This window comes from Myxine glutinosa, chromosome 1, assembly GCF_964187855.1.
Source record: "Myxine glutinosa chromosome 1, kmMyxGlut1.1, whole genome shotgun sequence".
NCBI classification, from domain to species: Eukaryota; Metazoa; Chordata; class Myxini; order Myxiniformes; family Myxinidae; genus Myxine; species Myxine glutinosa.
In genome coordinates this window covers 122,748,837-122,764,137 of record NC_136261.1, presented here as the reverse complement: position 1 = coordinate 122,764,137, position 15,301 = coordinate 122,748,837, and the positions used below count along the sequence as shown (strand labels likewise).

At 46.0% G+C, this 15,301-nt stretch overlaps 1 protein-coding gene across 2 annotated transcripts in view; it reads right to left on the bottom strand.

Annotated features, from left to right (window-relative positions):
- LOC137427970 (homeodomain-interacting protein kinase 2-like) overlaps nt 1-1,959 on the bottom strand; it is a 262,675-nt gene extending 260,716 nt beyond the window's left edge. For both annotated transcript variants that reach the window (XM_078776683.1, XM_078776686.1), the window contains exon 1: nt 1,452-1,959. In XM_078776683.1, the coding sequence (XP_078632809.1) occupies nt 1,452-1,473 (22 nt within the window). In that variant the 5' untranslated portion in view covers nt 1,474-1,959. The remainder of the gene's footprint in view (nt 1-1,451) is intronic.
- Between the last annotated feature and the right edge of the window lie 13,342 nt (nt 1,960-15,301).

Here is a 15,301-nt window from a genome sequence, read left to right as displayed (position 1 = left end):
CACCTAAACCCAGCGCTGACTTATAGACTCTGCGAAAGACACTGTGGGATCTGTAATGTCCACCTAAAGCCAGCGCTGACTCATAGACTTTGCGAAAGACACTGTGGGATCTGTAATGTCCACCTAAAGCCAGCGCTAACTCATAGACTCTGCGAAAGACACCATGGGATCTGTAATGTCCACCTAAAGCCAGCGCTGTCAGAAGTGTCCTCCTGCTTAACGTCAATCCAATCTCCCAACATGCGAAATCCAGGGGAGACCGTCATCATTCCGGTTACAGTGCAGAGGTAATACTTTTTGAAAAAGAAGCATTTGATTATAAATCAGCCTTTTAAAATCTCTTGCCTTTGCTGCTACTCCACATTCAGCACATTATCTTTGCAGAACTTGGCTGGAAAAATTGTAAAAAGGACATTCAGGAGATGTACAGCAACCAGCTTGAGGCAAGTATAACAGTGAGAACAATGAATGAGTGAACAGACACCTTAATAAACAACATAACCTGATGCATTAAGCTGGCAGGATGGCCTAGATGTACACACACTTGCTTCTATTCTCCCGAGCCTGGGTTCAATTCCCATCACAGCTATAAACCATCATCCTGGTGTCTCGCAGGCTGGGTGATCCATCAATGTGTATGCCGTCCCCTGGTCGGACGTTAAGGTGGCCTTGATGGACGTTAAAGAGCCCACAGGGTCCTTTGCGAAGAGTAGGCGAGCCATCTCCGGCACCATGAACAAATTGCAAATAAATTCCCGAACTAGTCGAACGGCAAGCCTGGTCAGCCGGTTCGTGAAGACCCGACCCCACACGAAAGGTGGGTTGATGGCGGTTAAAGAAGAAGAAGAGAACTCAACGCTTTGGGGAAAAAGTCACCTGATTATTATTATGGACCAGCAAGAAAAGACATAGGGATTAGGGATTGGGGATTTGGGGATTTGGGGATGCGATGAGTGAAACAAGGAGGAAAGCACATATTAGCGCAACTTCAAATGGAATTCAAAACTCATTAAGCGGTTTCGATCGAAGCGAGAAGTTACACAACAAATCCATGGATGGAGAGCTGGATAAAATGAGCACAGGGCATGATGGATGGTTTGGGATTTAAAAAAAAAAAAAGACGTTTACACAGCACCGTGACCATTACCAACAAAGCGAGGTCAGCAAATGCTCAATGACATCAATCGTTACGTCTGCAACAGTCGGCGCTCGCAACCAATGAACAACAATCAGGGAAACATTGTTTCATGTAGACACACGGGACAGGAACACTGTACAAAGACAAGCGGGGAATATGCCAGTTAAACGGCTTCATAGATGCACGAACAGTGCTCGAATCGAAGGACGCGCCGTACGAGTACAGTACGAAGTGCGCGCGCACGCAACAACTGCGCGAAAGGGGCGCGCGCACGAGCACGAGCACGCAAAACGTGCAAGAGGTAGGTATATACCTGCCGTACACGCTGCGCTCATAAGAGCGGAGAGACCGTCCAGGCATGGTAGAGGTGCCGGCGAGAGGGCGAGAAGGAGCACCCGCAGAGCCTCCCGCACTCCTCCCCAGGCTCAGGATCAAGTGAGAGTCGCAGCCCCGAGAAGCGTCCGACGAGGAAAGGACGTCGTGCGGGACATCGCCAAGGCCACCCGTCCGCGGATGTCCTCCCGATCGGACAGGCGTTCGCTAAAGGACGCCGATCGTCACCGTTCTCGTGTGTCTGACGGTGACCGACCGACAGCCGGCGTCTCCCCCCTCTCTCTCTCTCTCTCTCTCCGATGTACCTCTTCCGTCCGCTCTTGTCCTTTCTCTCTCTTTCGCCTTCCCCCCCAACCCCCCAACCCCACAGCCCGCCTGCACTGCCCCCTTTCTCAACCCCACCGTGGATGTTCCCCACCGGCTCCCCCGCTCACCGACAGCCTCTCCGCCTCATTCTCCTATTCTTCCTTTACCAACTCACTCTTAATCCTCCTCCTCCTCCTTATCCACTTTCCCTTTATCCACCACCTTGTCCTTCCGCTCCTCCCTCCCGTTTCGGCTCCCAGCCCCAAATAGCCAAACGAGGAAAGCTCGATTTCAGGAATCCCTCTATTGCCCTGTTACAGGCGCCCCCTGCTGGTACGGTACGGCAACAGCCCGGTTACCATGGCAACGCCCGATCATGTGCTCACAAGGCTTTTTTATTCCTTTTTTTCGTACACAAGATCGAGGCTCGTGAAAGAGCTAACATTAATCACACAAAAAGTCAAACCGACACATAAAATACAAAATAAGGGGAGCGGTAGACAAGATGGGGAGAAAGGGGGAAGGACACAAACACAACATTTGAGAGCAGGGACATCGAGAGAACTGTGGGAGGGAGAGGGCTTGGGGGGAGGTGAGAGAGGTGAAAAACATATGGACACTGCAAGGACTTCCAGGAAAGAAGTTGGAATTTCAAAAAAGTGTATCTGGGGTGAATTAGCGGGGGTAGAAAAGATCAAGGTTTTGGATGGGGGAAGATAAGAGATGGTGGTGAACAGCTGTTTTAAAAAAAACTCTTTGGGGAAAAAGTCACCTGATTATTATTATGGACCAGCAAGAAAAGACATTGGGGATTCCCTGTCAGACCCCCTGCATCATCAGCACGACGCTCGACGTAATTTATAGACAAGTATAAAGCACAAGTCCGATGTGTACTCGATCGAAAGACGAATGAGTGAGTCTATCTGGACGTTTTGAGGTGGCATTGCTCTCAATGGCGGCAACAAGTGTGGTCGTTTCATTCATATAAAGAAACATTATGGAACACCAAGGTATATAAATTATAATTATAAACAAACTCATTCGACGAGGTCTTCTTGTACTACACTTCGACATCTTGATACAGACAAAAAGTCAAGCGACTACCCAAAACATGTTCATCACTACCTCGTCTCATGGACCCCCATCTTTGGCCTACTCATAATCCCTTCCATCACAAGTGACCCCAATAACAAGTACTCCATTTTTCCCCCTCACCCTCAATATTATCCTTTGGTCGTTGTTGGTTGCAGGTTTGCTCTTTTCCTGTTTCATTACCGCCATCTTCCTCCTCTTCTTGCCAAGATTCATTCAGCTCCGTGTGCAGCCTCTTCTTCCCTCTGCGTGATTTGAACTCACTCTCACCCTTCAACTCTGCATCCTCTGCTGCTGGTGTTTCCTCCTTTCCATGTTGGTCTTTCCATACCTGGAAAAGTTTTCAAAGGCGATTGGTATTCTACAGTGATATTATTCAATTGAAATAAGTAAATATGTTAAATGTTGTAGAAAACTAAAAGGCAAAAGTTTACCTCCGTTGATGTCGCGTCTTTTACACCACCTTATTTAACACGTTACATTAGTTATTCATGCCTGTTGTTTGTATCCTTTCAGAGCAAATTCAGAGCCAAATAGTGCTAAACTACAGGTTCGTGTTCCGATTTGTGTTCAATATATAACATTCAATTGAAATTAAGTTCTTCCTTAATCATAAACTCATGTTTGTATAGACAGACAGACAGAAGTGACTCAATTGCTTAACCGCGCTTTTTACTTCACGCGAGCGTAGCAATGACCGGCCACTAGAGGAGAGTAATGACTGGCCACTAGAGGAGGGTAATGACCGGCCACAAGAGGGGAGTAATGACCAGCCACTAGAGGGGAGTAATGACCGGCCACTAGAGCGGAGTAATGACCGGCCACTAGAGGGGAGTAATGGCCGGCCACTAGAGGAGAGCAATGACCGACCACTAGAGGGGAGTAATGACCGGCCACGAGAGGGGAGTAATGGCCGGCCACTAGAGGGGAGTAATGACCAGCCACTAGAGGAAAGTAATGACCGGCCACTAGAGCAGAGTAATGACTGGCCACAAGAGGGGACTAATGACCGGCCACTAGAGGGGAATAATGACTGGCCACTGAAGGGGAGTAATGACCAGCCACTAGAGGGGAGTAATGACTGGCCACTAGAGGGGAGTAATGACCGGCCACTAGAGCGGAGTAATGACTGGCCACGAGAGGGGAGTAATGACTGGCCACGAAAGGGGAGTAATGACCAGCCACTAGAGGGGAGTAATGACTGGCCACTAGAGGGGAATAATGACCGGCCACTAGAGGGGAGTAATGACAGGCCACTAGAGCAGAGTAATGGCTGGCCACTAGAGCAGAGTAATGACTGGCCACAAGAGGTGAGTAATGACCGGCCACTAGAGGGGAGTAATGACCGGCCACTAGAGGGGAGTAATGACCGGCCACTAGAGCAGAGTAATGACTGGCCACAAGAGGGGAGTAATGACCGGCCACTAGAGGGGAGTAATGACTGGCCACTAAAGGGGAGTAATGACCAGCCACTAGAGGGGAGTAATGACCAGCCACTAGAGGGGAGTAATGACCGGCCACTAGAGCGGAGTAATGACTGGCCACGAGAGGGGAGTAATGACTGGCCACGAAAGGGGAGTAATGACCAGCCACTAGAGGGGAGTAATGACTGGCCACGAGAGGAGAGTAATGACTGGCCACTAGAGGGGAGTAATGACTGCCCACGAGAGGAGAGTAATGACTGGCCACAAGAGGGGAGTAATGACCAGCCACTAGAGGGGAGTAATGACCGGCCACTAGAGCGGAGTAATGACCAGCCACTAGAGGGGAGTAATGACCAGCCACTAGAGGGGAGTAATGACTGCCCACTAGAGGAGAGTAATCACTGGCCACTAGAGGAGGGTAATGACCGGCCACAAGAGGGGAGTAATGACCAGCCACTAGAGGGGAGTAATGACCGGCCACTAGAGCGGAGTAATGACCGGCCACTAGAGGGGAGTAATGGCCGGCCACTAGAGGGGAGTAATGACTGCCCACTAGAGGAGAGTAATCACTGGCCACTAGAGGAGGGTAATGACCAGCCACAAGAGGGGAGTAATGACCAGCCACTAGAGGGGAGTAATGACCGGCCACTAGAGCGGAGTAATGACCGGCCACTAGAGGGGAGTAATGGCCGGCCACTAGAGGAGAGTAATGACCGGCCACCAGAGGAAAGTAATGACCAGCCACTAGAGCAGAGTAATGACTGGCCACAAGAGGGGAGTAATGACCGGCCACTAGAGGGGAGTAATGACTGGCCACTAAAGGGGAGTAATGACCAGCCACTAGAGGGGTGTAATGACTGGCCACTAGAGGGGAGTAATGACCGGCCACTAGAGTGGAGTAATGACTGGCCACGAGAGGGGAGTAATGACTGGCCACGAAAGGGGAGTAATGACCAGCCACTAGAGGGGAGTAATGACTGGGCACTAGAGGGGAATAATGACCGGCCACTAGAGGGGAGTAATGACCGGCCACTAGAGCAGAGTAATGGCTGGCCACTAGAGCAGAGTAATGACTGGCCACAAGAGGGGAGTAATGACCGGCCACTAGAGGGGAGTAATGACCGGCCACTAGAGGGGAGTAATGACCGGCCACGAGAACGGAGTAATGGCCAGCCACTAGAGGGGAGTAATGGCCGGCCACTAAAGGGGGGTAATGACCAGCCACTAGAGGGGAGTAATGACTGCCCACTAGAGGAGAGTAATCACTGGCCACTAGAGGAGGGTAATGACCAGCCACAAGAGGGGAGTAATGACCAGCCACTAGAGGGGAGTAATGACCGGCCACTAGAGCGGAGTAATGACCGGCCACTAGAGGGGAGTAATGGCCGGCCACTAGAGGAGAGTAATGACCGGCCACCAGAGGAAAGTAATGACCAGCCACTAGAGCAGAGTAATGACTGGCCACAAGAGGGGAGTAATGACCGGCCACTAGAGGGGAGTAATGACTGGCCACTAAAGGGGAGTAATGACCAGCCACTAGAGGGGTGTAATGACTGGCCACTAGAGGGGAGTAATGACCGGCCACTAGAGTGGAGTAATGACTGGCCACGAGAGGGGAGTAATGACTGGCCACGAAAGGGGAGTAATGACCAGCCACTAGAGGGGAGTAATGACTGGGCACTAGAGGGGAATAATGACCGGCCACTAGAGGGGAGTAATGACCGGCCACTAGAGCAGAGTAATGGCTGGCCACTAGAGCAGAGTAATGACTGGCCACAAGAGGGGAGTAATGACCGGCCACTAGAGGGGAGTAATGACCGGCCACTAGAGGGGAGTAATGACCGGCCACGAGAACGGAGTAATGGCCAGCCACTAGAGGGGAGTAATGGCCGGCCACTAAAGGGGGGTAATGACCAGCCACTAGAGGGGAGTAATGACTGGCCACTAGAGGGGAGAAATGACCGGCCACTAGAGCGGAGTAATGACTGGCCACGAGAGGGGAGTAATGACTGGCCACTAAAGGGGAGTAATGACCAGCCACTAGAGGGGAGTAATGACTGGCCACTAGAGGGGAGTAATGACCGGCCACTAGAGCGGAGTAATGACTGGCCACGAGAGGGGAGTAATGACTGGCCACGAAAGGGGAGTAATGACCAGCTATTAGAGGGGTGTAATGACCGGCCACTAGAGGGGAATAATGACCGGCCACTAGAGCGGAGTAATGACTGGCCACTAGAGCAGAGTAATGGATTCGGACCTGAATCAAAATCTAATCGGCTTGTTCTTGTCACTTAACCAACTCGTCCACCAAGTTTATACATAACTCATCCATAACTTTTTTAAATATCATGTTATACAGTGCGTATCAAAAAAAAAGGTAATCCGAATTCAAGGGGTTAATATGCAAATTGCAAAGGTTATTTAGTTTGACAATTTACATGTGGTTTACTAATTATGAGGAGATCCTCAGCTTTCCATTGATGCCTTTCATGCATCATTGCTGTCACACATGACCGAGTACATGTTCATTGAAAACGACAAGTTCAAATCGCATTTTTACAAGTTTGGCTAATCGGTGCAAGACAGTTTCAAATGGACGCATTGCTTGTCGACTGCCAAGTTGATTATGTAAAATTGTTAAGCTGGTCTGGTAATCGTCGGTTGCGTCATCCTTTGTTTAAGATGGGTATTTAAGATGGGCCTACAGTGTATGGGTTTATAGACAGTCTGAGTCATTGAAAAGATGGTTCAACTTACGACTGAACAGCGGACCTTCGTGGTTACAACCTTTCACCAAACTGGAAGTTTGCAGCGAACTCGTGATGTGTTCAGGGAACGTTTCCCAGAACAGGAGCCTCCAGCAGCCAAAACCATCTGGGCGAATGTTAGAAAATACCAAGAGCATGGCACTAGCCTCAACCGCAACAAGGGGAATTCTGGTGGGAGGCGCACTGGGCGATCGGAAATGAACATTGCAGCAGTAAGGCAGCAAGTTTTGAAGCATCCTAGGGATACCAGCGCAAGACGAAATGGGACGGGATTGCCTTAAGCAACATTCAACCGAATCACAAGACTGGCCTCCACCAACATCCATATCGGATTCACATCCGGCATCAACTTACGCCAGGGGATTTTGCCAGGAGGCTGGTGCTTGCCGGATGGTTGATAGCACGTTGTGAAGCAGATGTCAATTTCCTGTGGTATCTCGTTATCGGCGACGAAGCTGCTTTTGCCATGGATGGCAAGGTCAATACCCATAATGTTCTTGAATATGCACCGACAGGAATTTAATTTTGACACAAACATGGAGACAAAAGTGGCCTGTTTGGTTGGGACTTTGTGGAAGTGGTCAGGTGATCGGACCATTTTTCTTTCAAAGGAATGTCAATGGTAACAGGTATCTGCGGATGATCAATGATGAAGTTTTACCGCAGCTGGAGGAGAACTTTGAGCGACAGGTTCGTGGTGTCTTCAGATATCTCTGGTGGGCCCAAGACGGCGCCCCAGCACATCGTCTTATCGCTGTCCGAGATCGACAGAGGGAACTCTTTGGAGACCGAGTCATCGCCCTCAACCATGCAGTGGAATGGCCGCCAAGATCACCTGACCTCACACCATGTGATTATTTCCTTTGGGGACATTTAAAGAACAAAGTGTTCGTAACTCCTCCCCGTGATCTTGACGAATTGCAGGGCCGTATTCGACATGAAGTGGATGCTTTGCGCAATTACCCGCCTTTGGTGAGAAGAGCAGTTCAGGGCATGCTCCGCCGCTGTGAGCTTTGTGTTGAAAGGGGAGATGGACATGTTGAAGGTGTGGGTGCATAAAGGCCAATCATTCCTGAGAAAAGTTCACATCTGACGTTCATTTTGCACCAATTATCCTGACTTGCATCGATTAGCCAAACTTGTAAAAATGCGATTTGAACTTGTCATTTTCAATGAACATGTACTCGGTCATGTGTGACAGCAATGATGCATGGAAGGTATCAATGGAAAGCTGAGGATCTCCTCATAATTGGTAAACCACATGTAAATTGTCAAAATTAATAACCTTTGCATATTAACCCCTTGAATTCGAATTACCCATTTTTTTGATACGCACTGTATAACATGATATTTTAAAAAAGTTATGGATGAGTTCTGTATAAACTTGGTGGACGAGTTGGTTAAGTGACAAGAACAAGCCGATTAGATTTTGATTCAGGTCCGAATCCATATCCGGCCTATCAGTGGAATACAATACATAAACTGTTCACCAGGCGGAGGTATGCTCTCTACTGATAGACTTGACGGATTTCTGAGAAATGTGAATGTCAGGTGCATTTTTGGGTAAAAGTTGGGAGCCTCACTTTTTAACATAAATTGGGTATGCTGAATTCGATTAACCCAGTTCCCAAGCCGAATTTTGAGTTTTTGACCTTCTAATTAGCATAAACACAATGGCCGCCAAATCTTTTTGGACAATTTCTTTGAACAAGCATTTATATATCATGTATATACATGCAGCTCTTTTACTCTAACTTTACAACTTTTACCCCAAAATGCACCTAGAAGCTTATACATGGCCTTTTTTCATAAATCCGTCTAGTCTATATTAAGGTTGGCGACATATTGAAAGAGACATTCAAACAGATATTGAAATTGCACACGATAAAATGGGAAATGGTTTTAATAAGACAATGTTTCATACACCCATTTATTCTAAAATTAAGTATACATGGCCATGAGCACAAACATTCATAAATGTCACATATGTTGTTTTGCAAAACTACATCAAATTCATACAAGGGGTCTGATCATCACTGTGTTGCTGACAGGCACACATTGATGTGCACCTCAACTCTGAATAGCGACATTTGCAGCATCGAGTCTTGCATTGCTTCTGGCATGCACAACAAATCATCTCGAGGCAACTTTCTGGGATTGGACGCAGTGACATCAGAATAGGCTCTAGTCCTGAATCACCACGTTTCCATCCCATTTCCACAGGTGCAGGAAGGTCAGGTATGGCACAATGAGCATTTCTCCATACCATGGCTTGATAGTGTACTCGCATCAAATGGAAATGAAGAGCATCACTTGTCGGTGACATTGCTTCTGGTTTACCAGTCTTGGAGAACAACATATGTCGTGCTGAATCAACAGAGGTTGTTCTGTGCACATTATATATTCTGCAGACGAACGCTTCTGCAGATTTGATTGTCTCCTCTGTGAGTTCACCAATGCCCAAGTTCTTCAGCAGTTTATTCAAAACTCAAAAAAACCCCTCAAAATTCGGCTTGGGAACCGGGTTAATCGAATTCAGCATACCCTAATTATGTTAAAAAGTGAGGTTCCCAACTTTTGCCCCAAAATACACCCAGAAGTTTATGCATGGCCTTTTTCCATAAATCCGTCTTGTCTATGAGTGCTGATGTCGTCCACATGGAGTGTTCTTTACAATGAGGCATGTCTCAAATTTTTCTGATGCAGCGCTTTCGGAGATATCAAGGTGCAAAGTTTTTATGTTTTTCCAAGATGGCGGCCGAACCATGTGACCAATGACATCATCATTTTTTTTTCGCCATCCATTTATCCCGAGATGACGCTCAATAAATTTCCTCTTGATTGGATGAAGTTTTGTACTTGTCAAATTATGAAGTCATAATGGAGGCACATATGACATTATCATTAACATAGGTTATTCCCCATTGAGTGTTCTTTACAACGAGCCATGTATCAATTTTTTATATTCAGCGCTTTTGGAGACATAGAGGTACAACATTTTTCGGGTTTTCCAAGATGGCGCCCATACCACGTGACCTATGACCTCATAATTATGATTAGAAAATTATACAGGTGGAGGTGCACCTATGGTGAAAATTTTCTGTCAATCGACCAACAGTTACAATGAAAATCATATTTATTCTGTACGGACAAACAAACAAGCAAACAAACAGACAGACAAACAGACAAACAAACAAACAAACGGACTCAAATGCAATACTCTCTCCTCTGGCAAGGCTAATAAACAGACTCACTCTAATGCATACGTACATACATACACACACACACACACACACACACACACACACACACACATGCAGTATATATACATACATACACAAACATATACATACATACATACATACATACACACATACACACACATATATGCATACATACATACATACATACATATATACATACATACATAGATACATACATACATACATACATATATACTTACATACAGTGTATATACGTACATACATAAATACATGCACACATACAGTATATATACATACATACATACATACATACATACACACATATATACGTACATACATACATACACATACACACGCATACATACACATATCTATACATACATAAATACATACATCTATACATAATACATACATACATATACATACATACATATCTATGCATACATAGATAGATACATACTGTTGCGGATCTCGAGCCCGTCGACGTACAGAGGGGGGTTAAAACCTTTTCCCCCTCGAGCTTCGAGTCCACGAGGCCGAGCCGCCACTCCCGTAGCGAGCGTGCGGAAGGGTATTTGGTCGATTCCCGAAGTACCTTCGATACACACGCCACCACGAGAACGGGGACTGGACCTCGAACGAATCACGCTGATCTGATACGCCCGAGTGGTTTGCGTGTCACGTGACTCATGCCGTTAATTCTTATTGAACCCGATTGAGCGGTCTTATTCGTACAGTGCGAAGCCAATGGTGGAAAATGACGTGAACGACCAAATGGAAGGAAGAGCACAGGTTTATTATACAATTTACAATGATCAGGATAAAGAGACACAGAGCAGATACTTAATCAGTCTTATCTTAATCCCCGGACAAGGGCCCTTTCACACGCGGGGAAAAGAAGGAAGGAAGGAAAAGTACGCGCTCCAAACGCGTCCTTGGCGCCGTTCGCTCCGGTCAGCTCACCGGGCGTGTCCCTCGAGGTGTTCTCGGCACGTGTGCAGGGAGCTCGTTGGCGTCTGTGGCCCTGGCAGAGATCGTCCTCGCAAGCGCTATTAATAGGCAGCAGAGCGCAGGGCACAGGGGGAGTTTGTGCTTTCTCTTTCGACACACCTCGCTAGGACAGAGGGAGCTTAGCACGGAGGAGATCGTTCGGGGGCAGCGAGCAAGAGCGAGACCGTTCACAGAGAGAGAGCTAGGGGCAGAGAGAGAGAGTTCGGGGGCCCGGGGCAGGGTCTTATAGCCCCTCCCCAGAGTCTTACCCGAATGTTCCAAACTCCTCCCCTGGCTGCCGTTGTTAGCCACTCCCCTTGAGCGTTCATTGGCTGCTTGCCGCTTACCGGCCACTCCCCTGTAGCTCCTCCCTCGGGCCTTCCAGACTTGTTCCAGGCCCTAGCACATGGCATTCTAGCCCAATTGAGGCCTACACTTACTGGCCTGCTCAACGCATACTAACACAGGAAAGGAGACTATGCTTACATTTAATAAGAAATAACTGAACTAAAGCGAGGCTACATGTTGTGGTGCAACTAACTAAGAGGGGGGGGGGGGGGTTATCTTTATTCTCACAACCGCAACAATACATACACACATCTATACATACATACATACCTTCATGCATACATACATACATACATACATATCTATGCATATATAGATACATACATACATACATACACACATCTATACATACATACATACATACATACACATGCATGCATACATATATACATACATACATACATACATACATACAATTTTTGTGTAGTATTTAGTAGGATGTAAAGTTAGGGAATCTTTATTAGGTGGGGTAGTTTATCGGAGGTAGAAAGATCATGGTTTTGGTTGGAGGACGATCTGAGATGGTGGTGAACTGCTGTCTTAACGATCTTAAGGAAAGAATGAGATGGAAGAGAATGTGGAAGTTGGTTCCACAGGTGGAAAAAAAGACGACAAATGATTGGAGGTGAGCAGTGATCCTGGATTTTGGTAGAGTTGGCAGAAGGGGGTTGATCGTGGACTGCATGAGCCCTGCAGAAACTTGGAGGGAACAAAGCATGGAAACAGCAGAGGGTGCAAGACCAGAAAGGAGGCGGTAGAAGACAGAGAGACCACCGACCAGTCAGCAGTGGTGAAGTGATAGGCCCATAGACTCATCTTCATCGCGGGTGATCCCAATAATCTTGAAGGCCTTGGTTTCTACAGCATCAAGCTGAGCAAGGCGTGAGGCAGAAGCACCAGCCCAGAGGGGAGAGCAGTACACCATCGAGATGTGAATGAAGGCCTTGTAGGTGGATAGGGTTTCAGGTGTGCCAAGGAAGGACCTTGTATGATGGAGGATGCCCAGTCGGCGACTAATTTTGGAGGCCAACTTTTAAATATGGTTTGCCCAAGAAAGATCATGGCTGATAGATAGATAGATAGTAAGACCAAGGAGTGTGAGTGACTGAACTTCCTCAAGTAGATATTTACACCCTTTGTACCCCTTAGGTGCCTCAGGCCCTTTAGATATGTAGGCATTTCGACTCTCCAGAACCATCAGACCCCTTTAGTCACATACCACATGAATGCCTACAGAGTCTTCTTGCAATATACAGACTATACCTTTTTCAGCAAGTAATGTGTAAAATCCACACACCCAGAGGGTGGGTACTCTGCTCTCACCTGCTCCTCTTACTGACCCATACCACACAACCTGTTCTTTACCTTCCGGCTCACATATGGGTGGGGCCAGGGTAGACAACACCCCCACCTGCTTCACTCCTCTTTCTATGACTCTTCTTATCTCCTTTTCCTGTAATGTCTGAGGCACCTATGTGTATAGTAATTGTGATAAGATGACTGACTAAGTGGGCTTATATGCTCAGGGTAAGAGTTTTCTCTTGTGACACTGTTTTGCTTTTAAAAACATGGATTTTGCTCATTCCTGATAAACTGCTTTCCAAACTGCCTGGCTGTCTCTTTCCATTGATTAGACCATAGTGTTTAATAGTGACAGAGAGTTCTGTCCTGCCGTTTCGTTATGGATACTAGTGAGGTACCCGTGCTATGCACGGGTGTGAGGCCATAAGCAAACAGACAATGCAGAAACGGTGAATGCTAAAGCATGAAACCAATAAATTCCACATTCCTGTAGCACCTTCAGTCGCACGTCAGACATGGACAGCAAGTTCGTGAAGGACTTCCATGTAAAACGTACCTGTTTGCAAACAAACAGGCACGTGTGTTGTCCCCAGTCAATGTCGAATCTGCATATGGCGATCCGCGAATTCACATATAGAAAGTAGAAATCGTCACGGCATTTCGTCATTCACTTGAACTCGATATCTCTTTTTTCATTCCAAACAGCATAACTCCAATCACAAATTAAATAACATTAATATAAAGAATAAACTTTTCACAACATTCGTGACAAAAACAAATATTTAAATCCTGATGTGAAGTTCCGTACGGTTGGGTGAATACAATTACGAATTCAAAATCGTACTTGTATTCACTCAATTCCAATCATCAATTGATGCTTTAACAAAACGATTCACACGATTAACGTTTAACGATTAAACATTACGATTGAATGACGGTTGTATTGGGATATTATCAAACCCGCGCATTGCCGTCATCTGTCCACTTCCGCATTCGCGGCAGGTTCATAATTCTCATCAAAATCGAAACAGTATTTGTAGAATTTCAATAAAAGCCACATCACTGTTCATATCGGTATTAGGCCAAGTAAAAAAAAAAAATGTTTCTCGTCCGGACCTTTTTGAAAAAAGGAGGAGGGAGGCCCTTACTATTTACTATTTTCATTTTTTTTGCTATTTTTTTCCAAGATGGCTGCCATGAATTGAATGACCACTGTGGCTGACTTAAATACTCTATAGTTTGTCCAATGTAATGTGAAACATGCCAGTGTTGATTGTTACCGAAAGGCCTGCAATTTCATTTCCAAATTAGCAAATAAATATATGTTTTAACTGAAATGGCTACAACATTTCAGTTAAAACAACATTTAACTGAAATGTTGTCGTTATGTCTAACTACAACAGGGCCTAGATACCTAGCTTCTCACTCAGAGACCCGCGTTGCACTCCCACCTCCCACCATTAAACCTACATCATAGGGTAGGACTATGGCCTGACTGTATTCACACTTCAGAATTCACGAAACTACAACTAGTACTAGGCCATCCAAGTATAGCGTTACAGCTACATATGGATGTTTTAATGCACCAAGTATTTAAAAACAAGTACACTAGAAAATGTATGTCTTGATATGGCTTAAATATTTACGCTATATCACGACGCCAACTTACTTTTGTTGTTTGGTATCCATCACCAATGTCATCTCCATCGTCAAATTCTCCACTGGCAAATTTAGCGAAGAGATCGTTCAACGTTCGCTTCTCATCTGCAACTGATCTCGCGAACCAAGACTTCAAAACTTTTGTCGACGAACGTATGCTTACACACACGAATATCGTCATATTCCCCACTCAAATTTGTACCATTAAAAGTATGAAATGCAAGATTTTTACACGTAAATTGCACTTGCCCAGTGCACAACCGCTGCGAGAATTGACCGTCTTTAGCACAAAGTGTCTGCGTTAAGCCTAGCATGTATTAACCATACATGTATTAACAGCATGTAGCATGTAGCATGCATGTAGCATGTATTAACCAGGAAGTTCCGTTAGAGGGTGGGATCCATAATAATTCAGATCATCAATGCACAAGGTACGATCAGCAAACGCCCGGAAACGGCAAGTTTTAGACCGAGTTTCTTCACAAAACGATTTTTTTTTAAACAAGTATATATTAAAAAAAAATAGTATTAAATAGTAAATAAAAGTAGGTGGCGACCAAAAAGGAAGCGGGCGGTGACGAGAAACATTTTTTTTTTTTTACTTGGCCAAAATATTATTCCATCGTGTTTGTTAAAACTGGAAAATTGTGAACAAAATTGGAAAAACAATATAGCCTATTTTACCCCCAGGGGTCCCAGGATTACCCACCCAAAATA